This window comes from Pelobates fuscus, chromosome 3 (assembly GCF_036172605.1).
Source record: "Pelobates fuscus isolate aPelFus1 chromosome 3, aPelFus1.pri, whole genome shotgun sequence".
NCBI lineage: Eukaryota > Metazoa > Chordata > Amphibia > Anura > Pelobatidae > Pelobates > Pelobates fuscus.
Window position 1 is genome coordinate 140165294 of NC_086319.1, and position 26948 is coordinate 140192241.

General features: G+C 45.3%; 1 protein-coding gene across 1 annotated transcript in view; it reads right to left on the bottom strand.

The window, feature by feature from the left end:
• Nucleotides 1-21483, bottom strand: part of LOC134602533 (gamma-aminobutyric acid receptor subunit beta-2) — a 1133816-nt gene extending 1112333 nt beyond the window's left edge. The window contains exons 1-3 of the mRNA XM_063447493.1: nucleotides 21109-21483; nucleotides 20885-20976; nucleotides 20048-20115 (exon numbers count right to left, since the gene is read on the bottom strand). Coding sequence (XP_063303563.1) covers nucleotides 20048-20115; nucleotides 20885-20976; nucleotides 21109-21185 — 237 coding nt within the window. The 5' untranslated portion in view covers nucleotides 21186-21483. The remainder of the gene's footprint in view (nucleotides 1-20047; nucleotides 20116-20884; nucleotides 20977-21108) is intronic.
• Between the last annotated feature and the right edge of the window lie 5465 nt (nucleotides 21484-26948).

Below are 26948 nucleotides of genomic sequence, written 5' to 3' on the forward strand. Positions count from 1 at the left end.
GGATAACTCCGCCCAACCTGACACTTCCCAAGCTCTAACAGCGCCGAGCCAGGCACCGCAACCAGAGTACCACCGGGGCGGAGGACACCGTCACATGATAGACAGCCTGCACCACCCCAAGATTGTCGCAACGGAGGAACAACCCACCTGTTCACTAGTAGGGAATCCCACGCCAACCATGCCCCAGAATGGGGAAGAGCTCCAAGCCAGCCAGAGGCTGCAAGAGCCCCGATGCTTGCAGCTTACTGGGCAAAAGACAGCACACCATGGAGAGCCCAAAATGGCCCCAAAACTTTCCGCAGCAGTAAACAGGCGGAAGTCAGTGGAAGGGACCTTAGCACAAGCTACCAGTCAGGGGCAACCCACTTCCCCCCGTCCTGGAATCGATCCCACTATCCAGGAAACTACAGCCCGTATCTCGACCCACGGTTACGTTCCGGACCCTGGAACTCCAAAACGCTGAAACAACACCCCAAGAAAAAACGCCACAGCAGCAGAGCACGGACGTGCGACACCGACCGCCCCACACAGGAGCGACAGTGGGAGCAACCCTTGTGGGGGGCATATAGCCACTTAACCTGGCTGACAGAAATAGAAACTGGAAAACAAAAAACCCGCCGGATGCACCGGCAGCCGCCGGACAGCCGACTCCACAGCTGCTGCCATCAGCAGGGCCCCAGGGCCCCGCAGCCCTAACCACTAGGACCGCTGTGACATGCCACACCACCCCACACCTAACCCCCTGTAGGGAACGACAAATAAGGAAACAAGGAAGCAGGTGAACTCGCCCCCCACCCCTTCATCGGCCCCATGTCCCAAGGACTTTGGAGACACACTAAAAAATGATAGGGAGGTAAGCATATCAAGTTACTCGGTAAGTCGCTTCTGAACCACCCGATGGAATTCTCACATGGACCGAAAGTCCTACACGGAGAGCACCTATCCCGACAGAGTGCCCGCATGAATCTGTGGGAGACGGGATGGGCCCTCCTGCAACCTGAGCCCTCGTGCTGGAACGTCCTCAAATTTTACTCCACCGTCTAGCCTCCGGCCGGGGGGCCCGTGAGGAGGAGGGTGTTCCCCCACCGCCCCCCTCCCCCCCAAAAAAAATTAGGAAAACGCGCCGTGTGGAGGCGCCGGGCGAGACATAAAGAGGCATAAGTCCATCCGGTCTCAGGCTAAGAAGGGTCACACGCCAAACGTGAACGAAACATGCAAGACGTACCTCCACCAAACCCAGCACACCCCAAGGGACGACACACGTCCCAGAGAGTGTCCTGACAGCAGAACAGCGCGAGACAATGCTATCCATAACCTTCGACGCCCGGACACAATTCCTGCGCGCCATGGGGCGTATCCGAGTACTGTAGTTTTAGTTTATTTTGTCTTCACGTCCCTCAATCAAGGGAGGGGGGGAACCCCTCTCCAATTAACCGTCCCCAATCTGCTCCCTAGTATATCGCGACAAGCACCAGCCAAGCGGGCTATACTAGCGCACAGCAGACAGCACCCCGAGCCACATGAAATGCCCACCTCCTGGGAGGCATCGCCAGCGCTATTAGCAGCACAGGACACTGCAGGAAACTGTACTAAAGCATGCGATAAATATTGAGAAGGGGGGGGGAACAACCATAGTGGACCGCCCTTTTTTTTTTTTTTTTTTTAATGGACAACGCCTCCAGAGGAGACTGCGACCTGAACGCAATGCCTTAGACCGCTCGGACATCCTGACACCTTTTTAGGTGTCCACGTACTGTTTTCTTGTTTGTTTGTTTTTGTTTGTTTTTTTAAATTAATTTCCATTTGATTTATTTATTTCATGTTATTCATTTTTTATTTTTTTTGTTTATTTAATGAATTACAAAACTAACAGGGAAAAAAAACACTTACCCGTGAAAAGCCTGGCGCTCCAACCGCGGCACCGCAGGCACAGAAGGCGAAGCAAATAGACATTAAAACCAGGGTTCACTGTGTTCATCCCACGCGCTAGAGGCGCCACCTGCTGGGCAGGCCCAGTAACAGCAGCCAGGATCTGTGAGAAGAGCAGAGGTGAGCCCACACTCCACGCCATGGAGGCAGCCGAGGTAAGTGACCAGCAGGGGGGACACAGACACATAGAATAGGGACATTACAGCCAGAGAAGGGACACATACACACATAGAATAGTGAAACACACACACATAGAATAGACACACACACACACATAGAATAGAGATACACACACACATAGAATAGAGACACACACACATAGAATAGTGACACACACACACATAGAATAGACACACACACACATAGAATAGAGATACACACACACATAGAATAGTGACACACACACACAGAATAGACACACACACACACATAGAATAGAGACACACACACACATAGAATAGAGACACACACACACATAGAATAGAGACACACAGTAAACAGGGACCCACATGGAATAGAGAGAGAGCAGGAGACAACCAAGGGAAAGAAAATGGGGGGGGGAGGGGAGACAAGGACCCAGCCGGAGGGGGTGGGGGCAGAAATTGAAAGAGCCGGAGGGGGCCCCCGAGCAAACCGGGCCCCAACTGACACCAGGGAAGCGGTAAGCGACAGAGGGTAGGGGGGAACAGGGGAGAGAGATGCAGGGGAGCCTACCTCACCGTCAGAGGAGGCTCCCGGACCACTAGTGGTGCCTCCTGGTCACGAACGGCGGGGCAACGGGGTACCCGCGCTGCCCAGCCGGGCCTCCTCACCGTCGGGGCCCTTCACACAGCCCCGACGTCCCGCCAGCCGCGGGGGGATCAGAAACGGCCGCCAGGCGGCCGCACGCCGCCAGGAACGTGCAGCCCGCCTCCCATTGCCCCCGGCCGTGGATGCAGGCAGGGGAGGCCGCGCTTCCCACACGGCACATGAAGGCCGCGGACCTGAGGAAAAGTTGCAGGTCGCGTGTCTGGAGCCCCCAGACATGCGTGCCTGGTGATGCCTCGGGCCCGGGCTCCCACACCTCAACCGGGCCCGAGGAGGAGTGACAGGGTACCCCCAGCAGTGGCAGGGTACCCCCTTAAAGCAACAGGGTACCCCCTGGGGTGGCAGGGTACCCCTTGAAAGGGACAGGGTACCCCCTGGGGTGGCAGGGTACCCCCTGAAAGGGACAGGGTACCCCCCTGGGGTGGCAGGGTACCCCCCTGGGGTGGCAGGGTACCCCCTGAAAGGGACAGGGTACCCCCCTGGGGTGGCAGGTGTGGCAAACCTAGCCACTTCTGGACTATATTTAACAAAGGTTGTCCGTATGCTGAATGTGTTACTGTGTACCTTGATTGTGTATGTATTATATTATGGCCGTTCGCATGCTGGCAGCCGTACGCTACCAGCATGCAAACCTTTCGTTTGACGAAACATGGCTATTCGGGCCGTTCGCCAAACGAATGCGGGCTCCCCAGGTAGACCACACACTCACAGTCGTGTGGCACTAATTAACCGATTGCAACAATGTTGCAATCGGTAATTGAAGGCTCTCCTAGGTGGCCGTCGTTCGGCTACCGACCATGCGGCGGTCGGCCATCTTGGATCCTTTGTCTCTGCAGCGGTGTTCGGTCGTCGAGAGCCTGGAACTGAAAACGGCTACTCAATGATCCGAACACCCCTGGACTTCCAGAGCGTTCGGGAGTTCCGCGTTCGCCACATTCTGTTCCCCATCGATGTTCGGTAGTTTCAAACCGAACTCGATGGTTAAGTGTATTTTGTGCGGCGTTCGGTTAGTTTAGCTGGGATCTGAGCGGTATTCTCACTAAATGTGCCCGCAGACCCCAGCTATCTACCGAATGGTCATTCGTATAAAAGCGAGTAATATTATGTGAAATATGGATTTCTATGTGAATTGCCAGTTTTGCTGCACGAGGGGATAATCCACTTAATCGTCCATTTTAGTGGGATGGTCCCTCTCGTGCAGCAATGCCTGTTGGGATAATCATACTGCCTGATGGGAGAAATCCCCTGTAACAACTGTAAGGAAACCCCTTGCAAGGGGAACTGGATAAATATGGAAGTCTGTGAATAAAGCAAGTTAGTTGACTCCCAAACTGTGTTTCGTCCGGTTATTGGGAGGATTGGGGATATTGCCGTGCTTTCTAACTCTGACTGTGGATTACCTAAGATACCAACGGAGATCGTGGACTATACTACTGCGTTCCGTTACAATTGGTGGCAAGCGACGGGATCCGAACCTTACAGCTGAAAAGCAGTGTTCGTGTAAACTGAAACTACCGAACGAGGAAAGCAAGGGCAATTCGTATGGAGATTGATTATACCGTACTGAAACGGCAGACTTTAAAGGAGCTACTGGAAGCCAGGGGTAAGATAGCCAGCAACAAATCCAAAGCTGTGCTGATCGCTGAACTGATGGAGGGAGACGGAGCTCGCAGCGTTACACCTCCACCAGCCATGGGAGAGACCCCATACCAGAGAGAGCTGAGAACCAGGATGGCGTTTCTGCAACAGCCAGTACCCTTGGAGATATTGACCGTGCTGATGTCAGATGTGCAGGATTATCTGATGGCAAACTGCACACCAGAGACACCGCCTAGGGCAGAGTCTGTTACTGCCTCCATATACGGACAGGTAAAACCCAAAGTCCCACATCACGCGTTTAAAGTGTTTTGTGAAGAAAAGGACGAGATTGACGGGTATTTACAGGATTTCGAGAGGCTGTGTGATTTGCACGACTTGGAACCCACAGTATGGGTACCCCTACTGGCAGGCAAATTATCGGGTAGGGCAGCCGAAGCCTACCGCGCTGTGCCCCGAGAGGACAGCAAAGATTACCCAAAAGTAAAAAGGGCGATCTTAGAGAGGTATGCCATTACCCCAGAGGCGTACCGGCGCAAGTTCAGGGGCTTGCGCAAACCTGAGAAAGATTCCCATGCAGAGTGGGCGCACAAGCTGGATCAAGCATCACAAGGCTGGATACAAGCCAGCAACGCTACCAATATGGAAGAATTGCGGCAGTTAATGCTGCTGGAGCAATTCTTTAATGGCTTGTCCCCAGAAGCACAAGAATGGGTGAGAGATCAAAAACCACTCACCCTAACCGAAGCGGCTAGACTAGCGGATCAACATTTTGATGCCAGGAGGCATCACGGACTCCAAAGTAAGACTTTCCCTCGAATTACCGGGCCACCCAGTAACTTTTCTCCTACCGGCCCCACAGTAACCCTGTCCAGGCCCGCACCCAATAAACCACCACCCCCCTCTCGATACAATGGCCGGGCTAACATTCAATGTCACACGTGCAAACAGTGGGGACATATTTCCCGAGAGTGCACGCAAAACCGGAGCAGACAAGCGTGGAACCAGGTGCGACAAAATTTGACACCAAGGGCTGCTGTGCATCACTATCAAGTAGCACCAGCCACCCAGGAAATGCTGAGCGCCCAGACCGAGGAGCCTCTAGGAGTACTCCACGAGGTGATGTCGGTCCGAGCCACCGACAACCGACAGCATCATCGTCAGCTAGTGACCCTGGAAGAGAAGGAGGTACAAGGGCTCCGAGATTCGGGAGCCACTCTAACTTTGGTTGCACCGCATTTAGTCCCAGGTTCAACTCACACTGGCGGATCAGTGGCAGTACGGGTGGCAGGGGGAGCAGTATACCGGCTACCCACTGCCAAGGTACATTTGGATTGGGGTGTGGGAGAGGGAACTGTGGAAGTGGGGCTTATGCAGAATTTACCCGCAGACGTTGTACTGGGGAATGACTTGGGCCAGATGACTTCTGCTTTTATACCCCAGGCTCCATACCAGGAAGCCCATCCAGTGACTACACGGCAGCAGGCTCGCACCACGGCTACACCGATACACTCTGAGGCTCAGGTAAGAGACCATGAACCCCACACGACTCACATGTCCTGGGATACCCCGACTACATTTGCGACAGAAGTAAAGACAGACCCCACCCTACAAGTATATAGGGACCGGGTACACACTGACCAGGCAGGGCTAGAGGGGGAGCGGTACACGTGGGAGAAAGGGTTATTATACCGCGTCGCGGCAAGGGAAGTGGGAGGGTCCGTCACCCTGACAACCAAACAGTTAGTGGTACCACAGAAATATAGGCAGGAGCTACTTAGGATCGCTCATGATATTCCCTTGTCCGGACACCTAGGGATGACCCGCACCAGATATCGCCTAACGCATGCTTTCTTCTGGCCCGGAATTTCTAAGGACGTGCGACAGTATTGCACCTCCTGTGACGTCTGCCAGCGAGTAGGTAAACGAGGGGACCGCCACAAGGCCAAGCTATGTCCCCTACCCATTATTGCAGAGCCCTTCAGCAGGGTAGCCGTAGACATAGTGGGGCCCCTGCCAAAGCCCAGCCCCTCTGGCAAAAAGTATATCCTAACTGTAGTGGACTACGCCACCAGGTACCCAGAGGCTGTAGCCCTCACTAACATTCATGCTGAAACCGTAGCTGAGGCCTTAATGAAGGTATTCTCCAGAGTAGGGTTCCCCCAAGAAATAATATCTGACCGGGGCACCCAATTCACTGCCGAGGTCACCCAACATATGTGGAAAGTATGTGGCATTAAGCCAATAGTCAATTCCGCCTACCACCCCCAGTCCAATGGACTATGCGAGAGGTTCAACGGTACGCTGAAGCAGATGCTTCGTACGTTCGGGGGAACCCACAAAGACTGGGAGAGGTTCCTACCTCACCTACTCTTTGCATATAGAGAGGTCCCCCAGGAGTCGACAGGATTCTCCCCGTTTGAGTTACTGTTCGGGAGGAGGGTGCGGGGACCCTTGAACTTGATTAGGGAACACTGGGAGGGAGAGAGTAATACAGACGGAACCCCTATCGTATCATACGTACTGGAGTTCCGGGACCGTCTGGAGGCGCTGACTCAGACTGTGCGCACCAACCTCCAGGCGGCCCAGCAACGCCAGCGGCGCTGGTACGATAAAGGAGCCACAGACCGCAGCTTTCAGGTGGGGCAGAAGGTTTTGATTTTAAAACCCGTCCGCACAGACAAGCTGCAGGCCATCTGGCAAGGCCCATACCAGGTGGTAGAGCAGAGATTCGACACCACCTATGTAATTGGCCCCTGCTCAGGGGTAGGGAAGAGACGCATGCTCCACGTGAACATGCTCAAACCCTACCATGAGAGGATAGAGGATGTGACGGCGATCTGTGCCTCCACCTCAGAAGATCAGGAGAATCTGCCCCTACCTGACTTGCTAGAACCGGAGGAGCCGATAGAGCCCTCCCGGGGGGTTCAGCTGGGGGAGCGGCTAAGTCCTCAAGAGCGTGCACAGGTACAAGCGCTGATTGTAGCTAAAGGGGCGACCTTCTCCAATTTACCTGGGTACACTCCGCTGGCCACCCACCGAGTTGAAACCCCGGGACAGCTACCTATGCGACAGGCTCCATATCGGGTCCCTGAGTCAGTCCGGACCCATATGAAGGCAGAATTAGACGAGATGTTACAGCTAGGGGTTATCGAACCCTCAGATAGCCCCTGGGCATCGCCGGTAGTCCTGGTACCTAAAAAGGACGGCACAACCCGGTTCTGCGTCAACTACCGGAGGCTAAACGACAAAACGGTGTCTGATGCCTACCCGATGCCCCAGATAGACGAGCTGTTAGATAAGATGGCACGGGGCCAGTATCTCACTACCATTGATTTGTGTAAGGGATACTGGCAAATTCCCCTAGCCGAGGACGCCATCCCCAAGTCGGCGTTTGTCACTCCGTTTGGCCTGTACCAGTTCAAGGTCATGCCCTTCGGAATGAAAAACGCCCCGGCTACCTTTCAGCGGATGGTAGATCGGCTACTGGAAGGCTTTCAGGAGTATGCCTGTGCCTACTTAGATGACATAGCCATATTTAGCCAGACCTGGGAAGACCACCTACGCCATATAGGGGCTATTTTAGACCGTATTGGGGAGGCAGGGTTAACCTTAAAGCCCAGTAAGTGCCACATAGGGATGGCCGAAGTGCAGTATCTGGGGCACCGAGTGGGGTGTGGGCAGCAGAGACCAGAGCCAGCCAAAATTGAGGCCGTGGCAAAGTGGCCTACCCCAAGGACCAAAACTCAAGTGCTAGCTTTCCTAGGGACTGCAGGGTATTATAGGAAATTTGTACCCGACTACAGCGCCCTGGCCAAACCCCTGACGGACCTGACCAGAAAGAATCTTCCCCGACAGGTTGTCTGGGCCCCAGAGTGTGAGCAGGCATTCCAACAACTTAAGACTGCTTTGACTAATGCTCCTGTATTAACTGCTCCTGATCCAACTAAAAGATTTCTTGTCCACACAGACGCTTCAATGTTTGGATTGGGGGCAGTGCTGAGCCAAGTGGGAGCAGATGGCGGAGAACATCCCGTAGCTTACTTGAGCCGAAAGTTGTTGCCCCATGAAGTGAGCTACGCCGCCATTGAGAAAGAATGCCTGGCCGTGGTGTGGGCCCTTAAAAAGCTACAGCCGTATTTGTATGGACAACCTTTTTCCTTACTCACAGATCACAACCCGTTGGTGTGGCTGAACTGTGTGGCTGGGGACAATGCCAGGCTGCTGCGCTGGAGTTTGGCGCTGCAGCCCTTCGACTTCACCATCCATTACCGCCCAGGGAAACAAAACGGTAACGCCGACGGGTTATCCAGACAAACTGAACTCGAAAAGTGATCTGTGAGTACTCTCCCGGACATCCCCAAGCCGATCCGTTGGGATCAGACTGTGTATGCCGGCTTGGTTCTGGGGGAGCATTGTGGCAAACCTAGCCACTTCTGGACTATATTTAACAAAGGTTGTCCGTATGCTGAATGTGTTACTGTGTACCTTGATTGTGTATGTATTATATTATGGCCGTTCGCATGCTGGCAGCCGTACGCTACCAGCATGCAAACCTTTCGTTTGATGAAACACGGCTATCCGGGCCATTCGCCAAACGAATGCGGCTCCCCAGGTAGACCACACACTCACAGTCGTGTGGCACTAATTAACCGATTGCAACAATGTTGCAATCGGTAATTAAAGGCTCTCCTAGGTGGCCGTCGTTCGGCTACCGACCATGCGGCGGTCGGCCATCTTGGATCCTTTGTCTCTGCAGCGGTGTTCGGTCGTCGAGAGCCTGGAACTGAAAACGGCTACTCAATGATCCGAACACTACTGGACTTCCAGAGCGTTCGGGAGTTCCGCGTTCGCCACATTCTGTTCCCCATCGATGTTCGGTAGTTTCAAACCGAACTCGAGGGTTAAGTGTATTTTGTGCGGCGTTCGGTTAGTTTAGCTGGGATCTGAGTGGTATTCTCACTAAATGTGCCCGCAGACCCCAGCTATCTACCGAATGGTCATTCGTATAAAAGCGAGTAATATTATGTGAAATATGGATTTCTATGTGAATTGCCAGTTTTGCTGCACGAGGGGATAATCCACTTAATCGTCCATTTTAGTGGGATGGTCCCTCTCGTGCAGCAATGCCTGTTGGGATAATCATACTGCCTGATGGGAGAAATCCCCTGTAACAACTGTAAGGAAACCCCTTGCAAGGGGAACTGGATAAATATGGAAGTCTGTGAATAAAGCAAGTTAGTTGACTCCCAAACTGTTTTTTGTCCGGTTATTGGGAGGATTGGGGATATTGCCGTGCTTTCTAACTCTGACTGTGGATTACCTAAGATACCAACGGAGATCGTGGACTATACTACTGCGTTCCGTTACAGCAGGGTACTCCCTGAAAGGGACAGGGTACCCCCCTGGGGTGGCAGAGTACCCCCAAATTACCTTATGCCCCCAGGAGAGAGACAGGCCATGGGGGGGAACCCATGCCGACAGCCATACCTGGGGTGAGGATATCACCTGGATCATGGAGTCGCCGGCCACCATCCACGCTGCAGCAGCCCTGAGGGAAGCCAGAAAGCCTCAACCATCAAGCTGTGTAAATCTGCAGGCCCAGGCAAACAGGAGCAGGAGGACAGGAAGCTGTTTGCTGGCCCGAATCCCAAGTGGCACTGAAGTAAGACCTCCCCCACACTAACTTACACAGAACATATATATTTTTATTTTATTTTTATTGTTGGGAAAATGAGTGTTAGCAAGATTGCTGGTTTAACTCAATGCACATCTTGTTGCATGTATGGATGCCTGGATGTACCCGTCCAGGGTCCATACCTCTGTGATGGTTGTGTACAAGTGGCTTCTCTGGAAGCTCAGATTGGAGATCTCGAGAAGCAAATCACAACTTTGAGGGAGATCGACAATCTTGAGAGGAGTCTGCTGCTGACTGAGCAGAGTTTAGTGGGAACAGGTAGTGGAAAGGGAGGAGATATGACAGATGGGGACAGGCATGTAGCTGGGTGACAGTGGGGCGAGGAAGCAGGGGGGGAGGGAAGAGGAAGGGGCTAGCTAGTCCTGATTTGGTGCAACCTAGCAGATTTGCCCATTTGAGGGAAGATGTTGGGAGCATCAGCTCAGGAGTAGCTGTATTAGAGGGAGCTGTTACTTCTAACAGCCGAGCTAACAGCCCCCCTAGTACAGATGGGAATACAAAATGTAAGGAAGGCAAGACAGGTTGTGGTGGTAGGGGACTCTATCATTAGGAGAGCAGATAGGGCAATCTGCCGCTTTGATCGGCTCAACCGGACAGTTTTATGATAGAGTGGATGGATTATTGGGAGGGGCTGGGGATGACCCAGCGGTCATGGTCCATGTTGGTACCAATGACAAAGTAAGAGGAAGATGGAAGGTCCTAAAGAATGATTTCAGGGAATTAGGTAGCAAACTTAAGAAAAGGACCTCCAAGGTGGTATTCTCTGAGATATTACCTGTGCCACGCGCTACAGTGGAAAGGCAGCGGGAGATTAGAGAGGTTAATGCGTGGCTGAAGTCTTGGTGCAGGAAGGAGGGTTTGGGGTTTTTAGAGCACTGGGCCGACTTTGCGATTGGGTACAACCTTTATAGTAGTGATGGATTGCACCTAAACGGGAGAGGGTCTGCAGTGCTGGGGGATTGGATGGCTAGAAGGTTGGAGGAGATTTTAAACTAGTAGTAGGGGGGAGGGTCATAGCAATTTACAAAATTGAGATAGGACAGAAAGGAGCTTTAGCACAGTATAAGGAGGGTGGAGACGGGGGCGGGGCAAGCTCAGAACAGAGAAGCTATGTAATGTTGATAATTCACAAAATATACAAGTGATGCATATTAAATGTATGCTTACTAATGCAAGGAGCCTAAATAACAAAATGGGGGAACTAGAGGCATTAGCATACACTAAACAATATGATATAATAGGCATAACTGAAACATGGTGGGATGAGACACATGACTGGGCAGTTAACTTAAATGGGTACATGTTATTTAGGAAGGATAGGAAAAACAAGAAGGGTGGTGGGGTATGTTTGTATGTCAACCATGATTTAAAGCCAAATCTTAAGCAAATGGAATGCGATGAGGAAAATGTGGAGGCTTTATGGGTAAATATCTGCTTGGGGGAAAATAAGGGAAACCAACTATTGGTTGGGATATGTTATAAGCCACCTAATGTTAATATTGACGAGGAACAACAGCTGTTTGAGCAAATTGAGAAAGCTGCAAATCTGGGTAACACTTTAATTATTGGGGATTTTAATTACCCGGACATAAATTGGGACAGAGGGACTAGTAGCTCAGCAAAGGGAATTAGGTTTTTAAACTTGTTAAATGACACCTTTATGTCACAACTAGTACAAGCACCAACTAGAATGGACGCTTGTCTAGACCTGGTTTAAACAAACAACGTTGATCTTTTGACCAACATTCAAGTAGGCGAGCACTTGGGAAATAGTGATCACAATATAGTGTCCTTTGAAATAAACTCAAAAAAACAAAAGCACATGGGGTATACTAAAACATATCATTTTAAAAAGACCAATTTAAAAAAGTTAAGGGAAGCTTTACAATATATTGACTGGCATAAACTCTTTAGTGAAAAGAACACTGAGGATAAATGGATCATCTTCCAACAAATATTAGAAAGATACATTTCTCAGTATGTACCATTGGGAAATAAATATAAAAGAAACAAATTAAAACCAATGTGGCTTACTAGAAAAGTAAAACAAGAGATTAAAAATAAGAAAAGGGCATTTAAAGCATTTAAATCGGACAAATCAGATGCATCTTTTAAAAGATATAAGGAAGCAAATAATGCGTGCAAAAAGGAAATTAGACTTGCTAAACTTCAAAATGAAAAAATGATAGCTAAAGAGAGCAAAACCAACCCCAAAGCATTTTTTAAGTACATAAATTCTAAAAAAACAAAAATGAAAGTGTAGGTACACTAAAAACTGAAACGGGGGTGTTAGTCAATGAAGACCAGGAAAAGGCAGGAATTTTAAATAACTATTTCTCCTCTGTATATATTAAGGAAGAACCCATGGCAATAGATGTGCAAATGATTGCTACTAAACACTTGCAGAATAATTGTAATTGGTTAACTAAAGACAAGGTGCTGCAGCAACTAAATAAAGTTAATATAAACAAAGCTCCAGGGCCTGACGGTATCCATCCACGTGTACTTAAGGAAGTAAGTGTAGAAATAAGTGAACCTGTTTTTAATCTTTCAAGATTCTTTTCTTTCAGGAAGTGTTCCGGAGGATTGGAGGAAGGCAGATGTGGTTCCTATATTCAAAAAGGGTTCAAAATCCTTGCCTGGAAATTATAGACCTGTGAGCTTAACTTCTGTGGCTGGTAAAATATTTGAAAGATTATTAAGGGATTATATTCAAGAATTCCTTGAGAAGAACATGGTTATCAGCAAAAATCAGCACGGTTTTATGAAGCACAGGTCGTGTCAAACTAACTTGATTGCATTCTATGAAGAAGTAAGTAGAAGTATAGATCAGGGTGTTGCAGTGGATGTGATCTATTTGGACTTTGCCAAGGCATTTAATACAGTTCCACACAGAAGATTAGTGTTCAAACTCAAGGAAATCGGTCTAGATGAAAATGCTTGTTCTTGGGTAGAACATTGGCTTAAAACAGAGTACAAAGAGTTGTCGTTAATGGTAAATTTTCAAGCTGGACAGAGGTGGCAAGTGGTGTCCCTCAGGGGTCTGTTCTGGGACCCCTTCAATTTAACATGTTTATAAATGATCTTGAAGACAGCATTGAAAGTCATGCTTCAGTGTTTGCAGATGACACAAAACTTTGTAAAATAATACAATGTGAGCAAGATATTACTTTGCTGCAGAGGCATTTAGATAGACTGGAGGACTGGGCACTCAAATGGCAGATGAAATTTAATGTTGAAAAATGCAAAGTTATGCACTTCGGCGTAAAGAATACACAAGTAACGTATACCCTTAATGGAAGCGAATTAGGGATAACAACACACGAAAAGGACTTGGGAATTGTTATAGACAACAAACTATGCAACAATGTGCAATGTCAATCAGCAGTGGCCAAGGCCAGTAGGGTATTGTCATGCATGAAAAAGGGCATTCATTCTCGGGACGAGAATATCATTTTGCCTCTTTATAAATCACTGGTAAGACCACACATTGAATATGCTGTGCAATTTTGGGCACCTGTTTTAAAGAAGGATATTATGGCACTAGAAAAAGTGCAGAGGCGGGCTACAAAATTAATAAAAGGAATGGAACATAGCAGTTATGAAGAAAGGTTAGCAAATTTAAACCTATTAAGTTTAGAAAAACGTCGCCTGAGAGGGGATATGATAACATTATACAAATTGGAAATGTGTGGAAATCTATTCACAAACCGGACTTTACATAGGACACGAGGTCATGCGTTTAGACTAGAAGAAAGAAGATTTCGTCTAAGGCAAAGGAAAGGTTTTTTTACTGTAAGAACAATCAGGATGTGGAATTCTCTGCCTGAAGAAGTGGAGTCCATACAGATGTTCAAACAGCTACTAGATGCATACTTGCAAAAACAGAATATTCAAGGATATAATCTTTCAATGTAGGGTAATAACTGCTTGATCCAAGGATAAATCTGACTGCCATTCTGGGGTCAAGAAGGAATTTTTTTCCTAGCTTGTTGCAAAATTGGAAGTGCTTCAAACTGTTTTTTTTTTGCCTTCTTTTGGATCAACAGCAAAAAACATATGTGAGGAAGGCTGCACTTGATGGACGCAAGTCTCTTTTCAGCTATGTAACTATGTAACTATGTAACTATGTAACATAATCCCACCCACAGACTCTTTCCCAACCAATCCCATGCATCTATCCCCACACTCCTACATGTGCCCTTGTCCGCTTTGCTGCGCTATCTCCCCAGGGCCTATGCAAGAAAAGCACTTATTACAACCTTGGTATTCAGCCCCTCTGAATAATATTAATTGCCAACACAGCTTGTTCCAGTTGCTAAAGTCAAATCCTGGATCCAGGTTTCTCATCGCAAAGTGACTTGTCCTGAAAGTGCCCTTAAACCTGACTCTGAGTGGATGGCCAAGAACGTAACCTAGCCTTGTGCAAGATTATCATAAGGGGAGTATTAGTTTCGCACAATTCTGTTAATTGTTTATAATTCTTAGTGCTGAATTGCTAATACTGGATATCATGATAATCTTATTAATTCTCCCAATATTTTTTGCAAATTCTGTGATTTTTATTTATCTAATTGTCTCTATAATCCGTTGCACAAAGAACGGATTACTTTACGCCTTTATCTTTTGGGAGATAGATAATGATTTTATTAATCAACAACAGACTTGTATAAACTGTCTAATAAGAGCAATCACTGATGGGATCTGGTTATGTTCCAAATTCCATGAATGAGTAAAACTCTTTCTGGAAGTGACATAATTCTTGGCATTGCTTTAAAAAAAAAAAGGGGGGGTGGAGTTGGTGTGATGAGTGGTGTTATCCACAATATAATGCCAGGGCCGCAGAGCCAACTAAGGTTTATTTAGCGTACCTCTTGTTCGTGGGGCAATGGTGTTTTCTAAATAAAGATCACAAACATTCTGGTAAAATGTTGAAGTTTATTTGAAGAAATAACATCCCTATATTTGTACTTCCCAGTAGTCAGCAAGTAGAGAAGCTCTTACAAGAGCTAGTGTGATAGCTTTATAGCAGTTTCCCCAATAAGAGACAAGACTCTAGATTGAGGGTAAAGTAAGAACTGAAGTTTAATGGAGGCATACTGCCTTTTATGCAGGTTTTCCAACAAGGGTGACACCAAGGTGGACCTTGTTGGGCCCAGGGACACAAAGTGAACAACCAATACAAACAGGCTTTTACATGGAGACACTCCCATACAATATACACAATCCCTCCCCTCTGCTTAGGAGATAATTGAGTTAATTTACTGTATCAACTGAATTATCTCCAAACAAAAGTTTTACACATTTTTGAAAACACCCCAAGAGTTAGCTGGAAGTCTCTTTTTGACCGACCACACGCATGGTTTTATGCCCAAAAGAGTACCAGGGAATTAGGCTGTGCAGCCGGTCTATTTCGAACAGTTAAAGTATATTCAAAAAGATGAATGGGGCCGTTCGTACACAGAGGCATTGTGTGTAGTTGGTTCGGTAGGTTGTATCTACCGAACGGCACTCCATTTGTGTAATTACCATCGAACAGGACGAGGAGTGGAAGTCCCAGCGGTGTTCGTGCCATCGGGTATCCGATTTTAGTTCCATGCGCTGGACGACAAAACACTGCTGCCCGCATTTGTATCCCAAGATGGCCGCCGCCACGTGTTCGTGCATACCCACCCAGTCGACCACTTAGAATGTTAGGGTGTTTGTGGATTTAAGAGATGTTAAGAAGGTCATTGAGGTTAGCAAGCGCCACTCTCCAGGTCTGGGTGGTCAGTCATTCGGTATATCTTTCGTTATTCGAACGGCCAATGATAAAATAAAACAGACTTTATTCCAGTCGAACGGTTAGACAAACGAAATGTTTAAAGCTTAAAATTCAGGGATAGAGGGTCTGTCACAATATCTAATTATTATTTTAATAATTATTCCTCGCAGTAACATTAACATTCATTTAGCAACATACCTTTCCATTGAACTGAAAATATTTCCATGCTTGTTTTCTTGACAACTTTTAGGTAAAAAAATAAAAATAAAAAACAAGAAAAAAAAACACTGTTGCACAGTCTGCAAATCTGAAAAGAAATGATTAAAGGGACACTATAGTCACCAAAAAAACTTTAGCTTATTTAAGCAGTTGTGGTGTATATATCAAGCCTCTGCAGTCTCACTGCTCAATTCTCTGCCATTTCAGAGTTAAACCACTTTGGTTTTTTACACAGGCTGTGTGAGTCACAGTCAGGGGAGGTGTAGCAAGGGCTGCATGGATAGAAACAAAAGTTAATTACCCCTAAATGGCAGAGTATTGAGCAGTGAGACTTCCGAGGTATGGCCTACACTCAAAACTACATGTATATAATGTTATTTATAATTTATTTAATGTTATTTATTTATTTATAGGGGTTACAAGAGCCCCGCTACGCGGTTCATGACTCCGTCACACTATACAAAGGGGTATTGAGCTAGCAGAAGGAAGATACCATAAAGGGACAGTGTAGGAAGGGGAGAAACCAAAATTGGACAGGGGTGATAAGGAGGCACACAGAGGGCAGCTGAGGGGTACAAAGATACACATAGGGTGGCTGGGAGGAACAAAGACACATAAGGCATGGGCGGGACAAAGGGACCCACAGAGTGGCTGGGGGGGAACAAAGAGACATATAGAGGGGCTTGCGCGGACAAATAAACACACACACACATAGGGCTGAGGTGGTAAGACACACAGATGGACTGAGGTGTTAAAAGACACACAGAGGGACTGGGGTTGACAAAGAGACCCACAAAGGTGCTGGGGTGGGGAATAAACAGGCATTTTTACTTTTTGACGATTGGGTGCTGCGGAAGGGGGAGGTGATACAGCTCCTGGCCACGGGCACTAGAGAACCTATGTATGCCTCTCCTCCCCAGTGCTTCTGTTCCCAATGCTGGGAAAAAAGGTAATGAAGCAACGCTTACTAGATGACATTGTAATGAAAGGGTGGCACCACCAAGTGAGTCTCGGCACTGAGAAAATATATACAACAACCTTTTCTTATTTTAGGCCCTCTAATCTAAATCATGAGGAAATACATGTTTGGAACAGGAGGGAACTAGCTATAGCTCTTGTACAACTTCCATTTTGTTTACTACTGACACACTGGAGTTTATTTTCTAAACTTTCTATGACGGTGAAATCCAATCTAAATGGCATAATTAAAGCTTAGATAGCTGTTCTGTAGAAAATGTTCAACTAAGCTATAGTCAGAGCTTGTCTATTTTATCATTATTTTTACTGTTCAGATTTCTATTCAGTGCATTTGAAATTGAATGAATAAACTTCCATGTAGTGTATATCAAATTTGATCATGTCATTTGTGTCCTCTTAGGTGCTATTGTTGTTGGACAACAACATCTTTAATATCTACTTGATACTTTAAAAAACTTCCTGGAGGGATGTCAGTGCTACCATAATGGCCTGATTCTTAAAATGAAATGTGTCAAACTTCTGATAATATTAAGAAACATAATTATACAATATTATAATAAAATATTCTGAATTGTTGCAGTTAGTCATGAAAATATCAGAGTTGCACACACTTTACCTATACACCAAAGCAAAACATGCCAGGTCCTCAGCACCTGTTACATATATATCATGCAGTTTAAGTTATGTAGAAGCATCACACAGGAACATCCTATACCTATACACATACTGTCAGTGAAATAAATTCGACTCTCAGTACTTGTGTCATGGTATACATATATTTATAATGCCAAAAAGTATTTGTTTTGAGACTTAAAAAAAATATAATAATAATAATAATAATCACCTATAAAGCAGGAAGGTCATTAGAAAGATGGGGATAACCATTGGAAAGTAACTACTGAATCTAAATCGACATACATAAAAAGACTACTGTATTTCCTTTAGGTGATGCTTCTTTATTTTATAAATAATATTTGGTGCTTATAGATAATCTTAATAGATTGTGTTGTTTCTATGGCAATAATTATACCAAGTAAGATACAGAATGAATTATAATTTAAGTTATCAGCTATTGATCATCTGATAACTGTTTTCCTTTTGCACTCTTTTGCACAGCCAATTTGCAAACATAGAATACTCTCTCATTATCAGTTAGTATGATACACTGGAACAATACATACATACATACTAATACTGCATTTGCCAGTTTTACTAATTATATATTGTAATTATATTCCTTTACACCAGGACCTTGCAAACGTAGGAGCCAGACTATTTAAATTCCAGTTGGGTTAAACAATCTATTTTATTATTTAATAAGAAACACCATAGATGTATCAGTTCACGTGCTACTAAATAAAACCAAAAAATAACATTGGATATATACATACATGATTAATACATGGCCATCTGGCTCCTAACTTAGTCTAAGCCAGTGGTCCCCAAACTGTGTGCACCGAGAAAATTGTGCTGTGCCTTGCTCTCCCCTGCCGGCTCTGCAGGACCGGAGGGGAGATCAGAGATCTCTCTCACCGGCCCACTAGCACTATAATGCTGGCAGCCGGCAGGGGAGGGAGAGAGGACCTGGAGGGACTCTAACCTGCAGCTCTGCCGGGATCTTCTCTCGCGAGTTTGGAGCGTTGTCGTTGTTAACAAGGCAATGCTCCGAATCTCGCAAGAGTGAACTCTAGCCTTGGGAGATGCTAGACTTCACTCTCACCATTTGGACCACCAGGGCTTCTCCACCAGACCACCAGAGATTGCCTTGTACTGTCCTCCCTCCAAGGCAAAGATAAAAAGAGAGGGGGATATGAGTTTTTTTTTTTTTTTTTAAGACACACACACTGCCCCCATACACAAACACACACACACACACACACTGCACCCCCACACACTGTACCCCTTACTCACACACTGCCCCAATATACACACACTGTACCCTTTACACACACTCTGCCCCCACACACTGTACCCCTCACGCACACACTGTACCCCTCATATACTCTCTGTCCCCCCACACACACTGTGTCCCTCACGCACACACTGTGTCCCTCACGCACACACTGTGCCCCTAACGCACACACTGTACCCCTCACACACTGTGCCCCTCACACACACACACACTGCACCCCACACACATTGCACTCTTTACACACACATGTATTGCACTGCTCACACACACACACAGACTATTGCCCCTATCCCCTACTACAGCCAGCAGACCCCAGATAAGATTACATTTTTGTCTATCTATTGTCTCCCCTCAGCCAAAAAAAAACCAAAAAAACAAACATACCAGCAGCAACTTTCTTTGTGGCATGGATTCAATTGCATGACTTTCTAAGTCACAATACAGTATATAACTTTTCGCTATACAGGTTTAGAAGAAAGAAAAATAACAACAAAACAAATGTTATGTTATACTAATCTCAAATTCTAAACTTGTATAAGTTAGCCACAGACCTCTATGTATTTGCGTATAAAGAAAAATAATCAATATTTTTTTGTGTATTGTCTGCAGTGCAACATTTAAGTCAGCAGGGGATGCTCTTGCATGAAGCAAGCAAGTCAAAAGCTGGTGTCTGAATGTCAACATAGTGATCAAAAAGGCACTATGTGTTTAATAAGATTGTATGTTAGCCTGTCCAAGGATTTTCAAGCACGTTACAACTTATATGCAGCATAAATAATGACAGTACAATTATGAGAAATGACATTTTCTAAGTAGAATCTAAGTAGATGCTATCAATTTAATTTCATCAGCAGAAATATTGAAAAACACTCCTAAATTATCTAGGAAATAATACAGTAAAGTAACTCTATTTGCATTAAAAGAAATATGCCATGGTATTGGTATGATACTGAAATACGGATAGACCACTGCTAGCTAAAAGATAGGTTTACTTAAAGAAATATAGGAACTGTCAGACATTTTGGAAGTGCCTTTGTAACATTATATTAGTTTACTGTATGAAATGTATTAAAACATGCATGAGTTTTATTAAAGTATAAACCAGCATTGAATATAATTTAGAAATATTAAAAACATTACTTACCATGTTGACTTCTGATACCATGTCTATGCTGGCAATGTCTATGTTCATGCCAACTGCCACAGGGGGACCTGTAAGCCAACATGATGGTCAACAGTGGGAGACATCTAAAAATTAAACTTGTTCCATTCACTCAAAGCTTTTATCAAATTGAGTAATGGTGTTGCTTTCCAATTTTCCAATGGGCATATTACCTGCTTTACTGTTATCATATTTTTGTGTTCCTTAAAGCATGCAGAAACAAAAATCCACAGTTTTCTATAAATGGGGAAAGTTTGTATGGCTACATTTAAGGAAGAATAATCATGAACAGCAAGCAGTTTAGTAAATGAGTATGCATACAGCACAAATTCAGCATGTTGAGAAAATCGTTCAAATGACAAGAAAAAACCCATAGTGTTATGCATACTGGCATTGCTATTTTTTTTTACAAATAAATAAAAATGCATTTTTATATGTTTTGGGAGTTAAATTCATTGGCATTTTAAAACACCTCTACAATATTGTCAGTATTAATATAATATGTAACCAACATCAATGTATAGGTGGTTTAAAAATTGAATGAATAGGACATGCTGCAAACTGTACCAGTAAATGTACAGAAGCAGCAGAGTAAATGTAAATATTTATAAAACAAAAAAAAAGATCTAGCCCATAATAGAAAATAAGAATTTGTCTGAATTTAGGAAGGTTGCCATTCTTTATAAAACAATGAATTTGCCACGTTTTGTGCTGTGGTGTAGGAATAGATCATTGTTTAACAAAAGAAAAAACAAAAAGCAATACCAATATGAAATCAATTTTTAAAGTCTTTATACAGCATTTTCCTCAAAAAATTACCTCCAAAATCTGGCCTCAGTCGGATGTCATAGCCTTTCAAGAGTCTGTCAACCGTCTCTTTAACCAATGACATATTGCTAGGATCATTGACACTAAAAAATGAAAAATTGTAAGGAAAAAATAAAATACAGAACATAATTAACATTTCTCATTTGTACATGCCACCTGGCACAATGATCTATTTAAAGTCAGTGAAAGCTATCTCCTTCATCCTTATCACTTACCTTTGTGCACATACCATGGCAATTATAACTGGGAATGACCAGATTCCAAAGTAACCCTTCTTCTTGAATGACAACATCCCTTTGCTTTAGATATGATTAAGGGTTTTCAGTGAAAAGCAAGACATCCAACTTATTCTGATCAGTGCAGTAATTCTAAAGTCCTGCACATGCGCAGAGCCCAGTACAACATCAAAATGAGCAGTGTTCGCATTCCACAGACATAGGCACAAACAATCAAGGGGACGGGGAACAAGTCCCACCTCCCCAACTTTAGGCAGAACGGAGATGTATTTTCCCACCACAGATATGTGACCCCAACGAGTAGGTTCGGCTCGATTGTCACACTACGTATAGCTGAGGATCACCTGTCCCTGTGCTGTCTATGCGCGGTGCAAGCAGCAGCTACTGCTCAAGTAGCTACTGCTGATGCTGTCACAGACGCTGATGTGGGAGTGGAAGGAGGGAGGGGTGGAGAGTGGGAAAACGATCAGGAGGTTTGAGCACTGCAAAGAATGGATGGATGGGTTGTGGATCAGTGACCGCATCTTATTTCAATGCTCTGATAATTTTAATTTCGCATTTACTAATATGCTTTAAAGTCAGAAATACGCACGTTTGTTGGTCTCATCATTGAATTTTGGAGTCTTTATTGAAAAGACGATACCAAATGTAGGTTGAATTGTGATATTCCTCCAACACGAATCGTTGAGAATTAACTTGCAAGAAGGTGTTTCTCTATAAATATAAACACGGTTGTCGTGCTAAAGTTGGTTCCCTGTAAAAATGCAGAATGTGGATACAGGCTGTATGAGGATGGAGGCTGAGTGTGGCTGCTGAAAGTCCAGGAATGTTAAAAAAAAAAAAAACCTTATCTAGCCTCATGTAAAATTCTTAATGCTTTCTCTTAGACGAAGCAAGCAACCTCCTTAAGGTCCCTGACAACCAATAAACAACAAACGTGCATTTTTTTTTTCAAAAAACATTTTAGTTAGTCTGCCCTCTTGTATTACAACCTGCAAATAAAATAGTTAATTTCCTTATATATTCTTATTAAATAATGTCAGTGGCATAGCTAGAACTTTTGCAAAATGGGGCGCTCCCTGAGTTTGCCACACCTCTCATCCCATCCTCATCACTATGAGTCGCCACACCAGCCAGCCTACTTATGTGCACTGCTCTAAGTCAGCGCTACACATAGTCCTTTAAATATGTGGCAATCTTGCTTAGCCACAGTGATTCACTCTTTGCAATATTTGTTTTCTAACAATGTATTGTTGTAAAATCCTAGACATATTGGCCATTTTAACAATTAGGACTAATTAGTGAATCTATTTTTCCAGGCTAATCATGGGTTAGCTCCTCCCCTTACAGCCAATAGGACAGGATTTAAACAAATTCTTATGAAAGGAGGATCCAGAGATGAGTCCCTCAGTCTTTTTCATGTCCTTACAGCCATTAGGAAGGGAGCTTCTTAGCTCCCTTTAGATGTTAAGTACACTATCCGCTGAAATAGATGAAGCCGCCCTTAGGCGATAATCCCCCTTTACAGGAATGCAGGTTCAGCACGGCCGAGCGCTAAACACCCGAACGGAGTTCAAGGGAATGCGGTAACTCACGAACTTTCCAATAGCCGAACTCCTTCCACGGCTAGAATACACAAAATACACTTTCCCAGTAGCAATATCCCCACAAACGAGACCAAGCTCCGTCTTGAGGGTAAAACCGTATTCTGTTTAATGGGGGCTACCTGCCCGGTATTTATGCAGGTCTCCCACCTGGTGGACACTCCCCTAGGGGACCAGATGGAAGACTGTAACACATGTTGGACAGTAGCCAATCGCAGTGGCTTCGGTATAGGCACTCCCCTTTACACACATAAATCCCTCCTCTCTATCCTGGAGATAATTGGGAAGAAACCTAATTATCGCCAGGGATAGAGGCAAATCGCCATTTTAAGTATAACAATAAAAATACAATAAAATACATAATTCTAAAAATACCGAATGTATGTGCTTCGTGTAACGTATCCCCAGATAGCCTGGATTTGAGTGCATATTTCTACCGAATAGCGCTCAGATCCAATGTACACAGTTCAATCACCATGGAGTCAAAGTCTTTCACAAGTCTTTCGGTATACGATTGACTCCATGGGATGGCTATCTGGGTTAAGTCCATGGGTACGTTACAAATTCCCGAACGGACCGGGGTTCGTATGCCTCGACGAAATAGAAGGGCGGTCGGTAGTCTTCAGCGGTGTTCGGTAGATAAAGTGTCCGTTATTAGTTCCATAGAATCCTCGCTGAACACCGCTGATCCGTTGCGCGTCCCAAAATGTCCGCCGCCTCGTGGTCGGCATACGAACGACGACCCCCCATACGGATGGAATGGAGAGGTGTCTGCGGTTAACCACAACGTTCTAATTGGGGTCAAGAGGTTAACCAGCAGCAAACTCCTCTCCTGGGTGGCCGTCTGTTCGGTAGTTTCAATCGGTACTTAGGAAACACACGAACAAGGGCATACGGACAGACAATTAAACGAAAGGGAGGCAAACAGACGAACCAGCAATCTTAGTCTGTACAGATGGATCTGTCACACTTTAAATTAGTTTCTAGGTCTCCTATTCCTCTTGCCCGTTTTACATTAATACCAGGACTTTTCCAGGGGTACCTATAGGGGACGTCCTGACTTTGATCAGGGTGTCCTGCACTCCGTCCTCCATCCTCCCAGCTTGGATTGCCCGGATCGTGGCGAGGACGCTCGTGCATGCGCAATGCGCTCAGATCACTTTTTGGCGCCAAAATGCAGTTTGGGTAAGGTCGCGAGGTCGCGGCGGCCATCTTTACTATGGGCAAAACCCGAAAATGGCAGGTAAATTGCCGAAAACGCCAGGAACAAGGTTAGTATTCAGCAGGCACTATTTAAAGAGACCTGGAACTTGAAGGAGGTTGATGTGGTAGCTGTACTTGTGCAGTTTAAAGTTGTATTAACTTCGGAGGAAACAAGTTAGGACTCTGGAAATTTGTGCCAGGATTTTCTATCCTTTGCCACAGGTTTGTGTAATTTTATATATTTTTCCCCTTCTCTGTGAAATTCTGGTTGATTTAACCTGAGACAATTATTTTTAAATTTCTCTGTTGTAGTAGCCCATTATGAGCTCTCCTAGTAGGAACCCCTTACCCTGTTCGGATCCAGGTGAGTAGGGGTCCATTTATTTTATATATTACTTTATATAGTTTTTATTCTCCATCTACTAAAACAGTTCCTTGTATCACTTTTAGTAATGGAAAACAATCTGTTTCATCTCCCCCACGTAAGAGGAGACAGAAGTCAGACCCCTGTGCAGGATGTGATGGGAAGGCGATGGAAGGCAAACATCTGTGCCTAAACTGTCTGCAGAAAGTGGCCGCTCCATCATCCTTAACGCCCACTCAGTCGCCAGATATCCTGGCTTGGATCAGACAGGAGGTGGCCCAGGGCATCTCAGAGGCCATGGAGGCAAGTAAGCGGTCTGTGAAATAGCCTAGACAGAGATAAGTATCCTCAGAGTCATCAGCCTCAGAATACCATGATTTTGTTGAAGAATTTCAGATCCTCGACCAGTTTTTTTCTAGTGAAAACGAAGAAGAGTTCTTTTCGGAATATCTAGATGCCAAGACGATATATAAACTTATCCTGAAGGTAAGAAAGACCCTTGAATTACCGGACGAAATTCCTAAACCTGAAAATTCCGATAAGCACTTTGCGGATCTTAGGAAGCAGAAGCTTTCTTTCCCTCTTCCGAGAGCCATTAAGGAATTGGTTACCGCAGAATGAGAAAAACCTGTTAAAAAGGTTCAGTTTCAAGGCCTTCGGAGGAGAAAACTTCCAAGAAATGGACGACACCTCCAAAGGTTGATGCTACCATCTCTAGGGTAGCCAGGAGAATTAGTCTACCACTGGATAGTTCAGCTTCTTTGCGGGAATGGATAAGAAGTTGGATTCTGATAGTAGTCTTGATAAAGTCCCGTGGGTGGGACGAAACGCGTAGATGTGGCTGTAGTTTACTTCTGGACCTGCTGTTTTCCCGGCTGCCGACTTTTTATTTTATTTTATCCTCATTTTTCAGTTCTTGATTTATTTTTTATTTTATTTTTTGTTCAAGAGAGTCCTTTAGTGTATCCTGCTCAGGACCTCTGGAAGGAGGGTTTTTCGGTCCTTGCTGACCGCTCCTTTCTTTCCTCTATACCGCGGTCTTTTGTGAAGGCTCCGACCGCGGTATCAGTCTGCAGCTCGTTTGCATCGCATCAGCTGCACCTGTGGGTGGTCCGTTATATCTACACCGCGGTCTTTTTCGAAGATCCCGACCGCGGCATCCTTTATTGCTATCTAACGGAGGTCTGCTACTTCGAACTCTCTGCTATTTTCTACAATTTTCATCACTCAATCTTCATTTAACTTTGTTTTTTTTCCAGTACGGATTCTCATTATATATACCTCGGTGGGGGGCCCACACCAAGGCAGGTATTTAATCAATTTATTATTTTTCATACTACATATTTGAGTGTTTGACTATACTTGTTCACACTTGTTTAGTTATTCCAATACTTTATTCTGGTGCACATTTTCGTATTTATTGTAACTATTTTGCTTTTTATTGTTGTATCATCTATTAGGCAGCTGGTTGATACTCTTTACACTATGCATAAAATGTATCTATAATATAGAGTTCATTTGTGCATTGTTGTAAACAGTGGGTTCAGGTTTTATTTTTATTTTTTATTTTTATTATCCTATTATTGTATGTCTTCATTGATTTATTTATATGGATTTATTTTTATAAAGTGATTTTATATGAGTTATTACTCAATAAATTTATTACGCATTTCATATTGTATTTACTCTGAGCGCACATACTATTTTGACTTTTGAGCTTCCACTCAGTTTCAGTCGCTTGTTATATGTATGTAGCTGCCCCCCTGTAACAGAGCTCCGTGTACTCTGACCGAGTACCCTCCGTTGATGGATGCTCCTAGAGGACTCCAAGCACTGCAGACGACACCACAACCACCGCAGACTCCACAACCGCCGTAGCTTAACTGGAGCCGCGCCGTCTTCCTTCCACCCTGGATCGGTTTCTGTCCTCCAGGACCGTGTGGGGAAGACCTCTCCTCCAGGAGAGCGTATCTGGAACAAGCTCTTAAAAGAGCTTAGTGATTAAGCTCAGGGGAATATGCAGAGCATAGCAATCCCCAGTGTGATACAGCAATTCCCTCCAATAACGAGACGAGGCTACGTTTTGAAGGGTCAAGAAGAACTGAGGACTGGGACACCCAGCCTGCTTTTTATTACAAAAAGGTACACACAGGACACTCCCAGGGGGAGGATGAAATTAACCAATCACATGCATGGTAACACCCCCACGTCTCCTCCCCTCAGATAAACACATAACATAATTATATGGCACACATTTTTAGTCAAGTTCTGGATGTACCCTAAAAACAGGGGGTACACCTTGAAATCCAGCATCGCTGGATAGCCCTTGTTCAGGGGAGTAACATATCCGAAAATCAGTCAATTCGGACAAATGGTTTGGGAGATACAGAGTTCCAAAGTTTTGACCGACCGCACAGACCAACTAGCCGAAAATAGTTCCATGAGTTTTGGCCTTGCGGTCGGTCTCCGTTCGCACGGTGAAAAGACATGAAAATCTTGCCATCCATTCGAATCTCGGTGTTCGCTGAAATCCCCATGGACGATTAAGTATAACTACCGAACGGTGGGACGTTCGGTAGTTACAGTACGAATTTATGGAGGTCTGGAGGACTCAACGGTGTTCGCCTGTTTGCGTATCCGTTTTTAGT